Genomic DNA, 6,704 nt, shown 5'->3' with positions numbered 1-6,704 from the left:
CTAGAAGTGATTATAATCCCCTTTCTATGTTTGTTTTCAGCTCCTTATTCTTTCTTGGCACTTAAATAATTTTTCCTACTGTGAGACTATTGCAGACAAGTAGAAAAACAGTACCAAATACTTTAGAATAAGCTTTTTGGTTAAAGAAAAATTGAGACAAGTTTTTAGGTCACGGTCACTTAAAATACTTTAAAGGTCTAAAAGATTGAGATGCTTTTGTATAAGAACCAAGCTTCCATTCCAGAGTCTGTCACTGTGGGTTTATTACATCATTTCAGGTTTGTTTTGTGATGGAAAAAAGTGGAAGAATACTTAGGAGGCACTCTGGTCAATAGTCAGGGAACAGCTGTTTTTAAAACGAAGTTGCATTAAATTTTTGTCCTATCTCCTTACATATAGTAGGATCAACACAGGCAACAGCCGAGATTTGCACTGCCTCTCCACCCAATTCTAGCCAAGAGGCCCTTTGAAATTGGAAGAGTTGCTTAAAACTCATGTTGAGTAGAAGTGAAGGGGAAGAAGTATCTCAAACCCCTAAAAAGCATAATAATCTAGGCAAGTACCAGACTTTTATACAATACAAACCTTAATAGAAACAAAGGCCACAGGAATGCTATGGAGTAGCTATCTTGTGATATTTTCTATGAGTTTAAAAGAGAATAAAGTGAATCACCCGAAGATGGGACTTCCCCTTTACATTTTCAGTTTTAAAGTAATAGAAACTGATCATTCCTTCCCAGAGCCAAAACAGTATTATGAAGGCCCTATGTTGAAATATTCAGCTTGTACCAGGATAACTCCTACAAACAGCACATTCCCTACAAATAACTACTTTATTAGCAGCCCCACATTGAATCTGCTTAAAGAGCTTTTGAAATGACTAATTTGAATTGCTCTTAATATTAAAACAAAATTCTTATGTAAGCTAATTCAGACATATAAACTTAAAAACCTCCTTCTGATTTAACAGAGTTGGAGGGAAAAGAACCTGTGAGGTGACCCACTCTGTCTGCTACATAGCTCAGGTATTTTTTCCCAACATTATTCAGACAGAGAAGTCAGGTCTCTCCAGCTTTAGTTAGTTCTCTTGGAGACATAAGAGTGGCCAGTAGCAGTTAGTCCTGAGTCAATCCCAAGGCACTATGATGTCAAAGGTATTTCATACCTATCCCCCAAACCAAAGAATTCACATAGAGATTAATATACTCTACAAGGAATAAACATTTCAGGTCAGATTGTGACTACTGACCTGTCTCGTGTTTACACTGTAAGAAAAGCCGATATAATAGCTGTTTTCTTGAAAGCCTTCTTCTGGCAGTCACAACAGGAAGAAGCCTGTGAAAAACTCCAGGGAGGAGTCCTTTCCATTAGTCTGCAGCGCTTAAGGTTTATCACAGGAAAAAAAATTCAGTCTTTGGCATCTCCCACTCCATCCGCATTGATGGCAAACATAGCTTCAGCTTCAGGAAGACAAGGAGAGTCATAGATTTTGCAGATTCTGGTTTCCCCTCTTCCTTTTCTCAGGTACAGTCTGAGGCAAAGACACAGACCGAAGCACCAAAATTATTATAATTAAAAAATTCTATTCCTGATCTTTTTATGGTAGATCTAAAAGGTTTTTAGACTTATATGCTTCCTATAAGGATTCTGGGGGATCTTTCTGTATTCCTTAGGGAACTTCTAATCCAAAGAAATCCATTTCTGCTCACCCCCTGCCCCCAGTGGATTTCCTATATTGAAACCTTTAAAAAAAAAAATAATGAGACACTATCAGTTCTTCAAATGTATTCTTCCACACTTGAGCTTTTAATTCCTTTGTGAACTAAAAGCAAACATTTGTTTTAACCAGAGCGTGACAATTAGATTAAGCAAAGGCTCCTGTGTATAATTACAGACTAGCGGCTTTAACAAGGTTTAAATGGAAATGTTATTTTCATGTCTGCTGCTGCTAAGTCACTTCAGTCGTGTCCGACTCTGTGCGAACCCATAGACGGCAGCCCACCAGGCTCCCCCGTCCCTGGGATTCTCCAGGCAAGAATACTGGAGTGGGTTGCCATTTCCTTCTCCAGTGCATGAAAGGGAAAAGTGAAAGTGAAGTTACTCAGTCGTGTCCGATTCTTAGCAACCCCATGGACTGTAGCCTACCAGGCTCCTCCATCCATGGGATTTTCCAGGCAAGAGTACTGGAGTGGGGTGCCATTGCCTTCCCCCTCAGTTAATATGACATTCCACAATGAAGCACCCATCCCATCACTTTACCTTGTTGTTGAGGCATGAGCAATGATATTTCCTCCAATAGGTTTTTTAGGATCTGCAGCAAACATGGCTGCTCCATCCACTTGGGCTACCACCTGGTTGGTGATTACCACTGCTACACCAAACTGACATGGAAAGGATAAATGTCATTTTTTGTGGTCAGACATTCCAAGAACCTTACTGCTGCCACCCTATCCCCCACAAAGCAATGAATGACTAAAGTCTCTATATCTAACTGATATCTTGATGATACTAGACCCCAGTATCCTGGCCGCCTGGCAAGGCTGCTGCTGCTGCTAAGTCACTTCAGTCGTGTCCGACTCTGTGTCACCCCATAGACGGCAGCCCACCAGGCTCCGCCGTCCCTGGGATTCTCCAGGCAAGAACACTGGAGTGGGGCTTCCCTGGTGGCTCAGAGGGTGGGGCATTTGCCCACAGTGCGGGAGACCTGGGTTCAATCCCTGTGTCGGGAAGATACATTAAAGGGGAAAGTTTAAAAAAAAAAAAAAAAAGAACACTGAAGTGGGTTGCCATTTCCTTCTCCAACGCATGAAAGTGAAAAGTGAAGTCGCTCAGTTGCTCAGTCGTGTCCGACTCTTAGCGACCCCATGGACTGCAGCCTACCAGGCTCCTCTGTCCGTGGGATTTTCCAGGCAAGAGGACTGGAGTGGGGTGCAAGGCTACTAGAATTCATAGCTCCTGAAATTAGGCATTCTCTGTCCCTACGCCAAAACTTACCTCATCAGCAAGCCGCAGAAGCATCCGCAGAAACCTGGCCAAGTGCATCTGCCTGGCTGAAAGCTCACCTCGACCCGAATAGTCTGTTCTGTAGAGGGCAGTGGCACTGTCTACAATTAGCAGTGCATACCTACAGGGAACACAGATTCTCTGAAGCCTGTTTCTAGAAGCCTATGTCAGATCTTGCTCCCTTTCCCACTACCCTAACATTTTATATTTATGGCTACACTTATTTATTTATACAACATGCACTTGAGTTATCCTGTAACAAAATCTCCAACAAGTTCAGGTGAATTATAGTTTGATACCTTAACAGTGACTTGACCTAAATCACAAAGCAAGGGCGTCAAAATAGGAACTAAAACTTGAATCTCCCCATTTCTAATTCAAGCTACCATCAAATTGGCCACAGCCTGTACAAGATTCAAGCCAAGGGCTCTGGGAAAACATGTTCAGTATCTTCTACTGTCCACATACCTGGACTCTACCATCATGGCCGATGCCTGATAAAGGAGCTGGGTCTGGTGGTCTGTGTTGAACCCTCGAGCATATGCTACATTATCCAGGACATCACTGCCAGAGAGGCCATATCTAGAAGAGAGAACATTTTGAGGCTGCATACAAAACTAAGGCAATGAAATTACCTGAATGGGTAGGTAAGTGATAGTAAGAAGGCTAAAGAATATAATTTCCTTTCTATTAGGAAGCCTAGGGAAACTACAGAGAAAGAGATAACAGCAACTGCGTTAGAGTAGGTCTACCTGGCAGGACTTCAGAATAAACCAAATCTATTCTTTGAGGACTCCTGAAATAGAATGAGAAATTTCCAAATATAAGGAAACAATCAATGTTCTCCTGGAAAAACAAAGGGCAGCATGACAGATTTAGGACTGAAACAAAATGAATCACTCAAAGATCAATTAAACAAAATCATATAAACTGTCGTTGTATAGGAATAAAACCTCCTAAACTCAAAAACTCGATAAAGGACAGAAATGGTATGGACCTAACAGAAGCAGAAGATATTAAGAAGAGGTGGCAAGAATACACAGAAAAACTGTACAAAAAAGATCTTCATGACCCAGATAATCACGATGGTGTGGTCACTCACCTAGAGCCAGACATCCTGGAATGTGAAGTCAAGTGGGCCTTAGAAAGCATCACTATGAACAAAGCTAGTGGAGGTGATAGAATTCCAGTTGAGCTATTTCAAATCCTCAAAGATGCTGCTGTGACAGTGCTGCACTCAATATGCCAGCAAATCTGGAAAACTCAGCAGTGGCCACAGGACTGGAAGAGGTCAGTTTTCATTCCAATCCCAAAGAAAGGCAATGCCAAAGAATGCTCAAACTACTGCACAATTGCACTCATCTCACACGCTAGTAAAGTAATGCTCAAAATTCTCCAAGCCAGGCTTCAGCAATACGTGAACTGTGAACTTCCAGATGTTCAAGCTGGTTTTAGAAAAGACAGAGGAACCAGAGATCAAATTGCCAATATCCACTGGATCATCGAAAAAGCAAGAGAGTTCCAGAAAAACATCTATTTCTGCTTTATTGACTATGCCAAAGCCTTTGACTGTGTAGATCACAATAAACTGTGGAAAATTCTGAAAGAGATGGGAATACCAGACCACTTGACCTGCCTCTTGAGAAACCTGTATGCAGGTCAGGAAGCAACAGTTAGAACTGGACATGGAACAACAGACTGGTTCCAAATAGGAAAAGGAGTACGTCAAGGCTGTATATTGTCACCCTGCTTATTTAACTCATATGCAGAGTACATCATGAGAAACGGTGGGCTGGAAGAAACACAAGCTGGAATCAAGATTGCCGGGAGAAATATCAATAACCTCAGATATGCAGATGACACCACCCTTATGGCAGAAAGTGAAGAAGAACTAAAGAGCCTCTTGATGAAGGTGAAAGAGGAGAGTGAAAAAGTTGGCTTAAAGCTCAACGTTCAGAAAACTAAGATCATGGCATCTGGTCCCATCACTTCATGGGAAATAGATGGGGAAACAGTGGAAACAGTGTCAGACTTTATTTTTGGGGGCTCCAACATCACTGCTGATGGTGATTGCAGCCATGAAATTAAAAGACGCTTACTCCTTGGAAGGAAGGTTATGGCCAACCTAGATAGCATATTGAAAAGCAGAGACATTACTTTTCCAACAAAAGTCCGTCTAGTCAAGGCTATGGTTTTTCCAGTGGTCATGTATGGATGTGAGAGTTGGATGGTAAAGAAAGCTGAGCACCGAAGAATTGATGCTTTTGAACTGTGGTGTTGGAGAAGACTCTTGAGAGTCCCTTGGACTGCAAGGAGATCCAATCAATCCATCCTAAAGGAGATCAATCCTGGGTGTTCATTGGAAGGACTGATGTTGAAGTTGAAACTCCAATACTTTGGCCACCTCATGTGAAGAGTTGACTCATTGGTAAAGACCCTAATGCTGGGTAGTATTGGGGGCAGGAGGAGAAGGGGACGACAGAGGATGAGATGGTTGGATGGCATCACTGACTTGATGGACATGGGTTTGGGTAAACTCTCAGAGTTGGTGATGGACAGGGAGGCCTGGTGTGCTGCAATTCATGGGGTCGCAAAGAGTCGGACACGACTGAGCGACTGAACTGAACTGAACTGAAACTCAAAATCCTAAGGACTCAAAACTGTAAGAGTCCTATACTTAAGAGAAATAAGTATACTCCATCAATTCTCCCCTTTTTCTTGCTAGTAACTAGTTACAGTTATAGAATCTGTGACACGGACCTAGTATGGTTAAATAAGTAATACCTTAATTCATCTTATATTTCAATAATGATTTTTTCACTTTTGCATTAAAAAATATCTTTCTTAGAACAATTTATATTTTCTCACCTTTGTAACTGCTACCTAAGACATAAATACTCAAGATAGTTTAGACAACTTCTCATTAAATGTATCCTAATAGGGTCCCATTTCTTCAAAGGTGGTTTGATTTATTCATCTATCAAGACTCAGCTAAATGCTGGTACTTTTATAAAAGCTTCCCTGCATCTCTTGAATAGATGTGATTCCCCCTCTTCTGCACTTCCAGAAAACTTGATTTAGGCCTTTTTATGGCACTTGTGAGGAGCTACCTGCCATTCTTTCACTAGACTACAAATTCCTTGAGGGAAAAGACTATGCCTTTCCAACTAGCACACTTTTTTTTTATACCTAGTAAATTATGAATAAATATTGCTGAATATGAAGTAACTATAATCCAAACAAAAAGAGCATCAAATGTCATCACTTTAACTCAAGTAATATTTTCACATTAATGTTACCTAAAATCATTATAGTTCAAAAGTATAATACTGACTCCCTTATGTAACAGTTCAAAAGATAGTCTTTTGAAATAAAATCTATGTGCCATAATTTCTTGAGATCCAGAAGTTTCTATGCTTAAGAGTATCTGTCTTTTAAGAGAAGCAATCTATTCTATGTAAAGATTCTGATCATTACAAAAGCATACACTGTGTCAAACCTACTCTTCTGAGATTTAGCTTTAGTAATTTTCCTCTCAGTGTTCCTACCCAAAAGAATAGAAAAACAAAAGAATGTTTTAGCACTTGAAATAACCCTGCAATAAGCTGAGCCTTGATATCAGGAGATCCCACTCTACCCAACTGAATTTTCTACATCTTACAATGGATTCATCATATTTGGCAAACCCAGTCTTTGTACTT

The 6,704-nt window shown here is 40.7% G+C and overlaps 1 protein-coding gene across 5 annotated transcripts in view; it reads right to left on the bottom strand.

Annotated features, from left to right (window-relative positions):
- Window positions 1–238: 238 nt before the first annotated feature.
- Window positions 239–6,704, bottom strand: part of RAD51 (RAD51 recombinase) — a 36,015-nt gene continuing 29,549 nt past the window's right edge. For 3 of the 5 annotated variants that reach the window (XM_081507246.1, XM_081507245.1, XM_081507242.1), the window contains 4 exons: window positions 3,472–3,585; window positions 2,995–3,124; window positions 2,260–2,381; window positions 239–1,531 (listed from right to left, as the gene is read on the bottom strand). In XM_081507246.1, the coding sequence (XP_081363372.1) occupies window positions 1,408–1,531; window positions 2,260–2,381; window positions 2,995–3,124; window positions 3,472–3,585 (490 nt within the window). In that variant the 3' untranslated portion in view covers window positions 239–1,407. The remainder of the gene's footprint in view (window positions 1,532–2,259; window positions 2,382–2,994; window positions 3,125–3,471; window positions 3,586–6,704) is intronic. The other 2 variants (XM_081507248.1, XM_081507247.1) reach the window with 1 other exon arrangement.

Source organism: Giraffa tippelskirchi, chromosome 7 (genome assembly GCF_054371585.1).
Source record: "Giraffa tippelskirchi isolate mGirTip1 chromosome 7, T2T-mGirTip1v1.2.pri, whole genome shotgun sequence".
NCBI lineage: Eukaryota > Metazoa > Chordata > Mammalia > Artiodactyla > Giraffidae > Giraffa > Giraffa tippelskirchi.
Note: the sequence above shows the minus strand (reverse complement) of the source record. Positions and strands in the feature narration are given on the sequence as shown.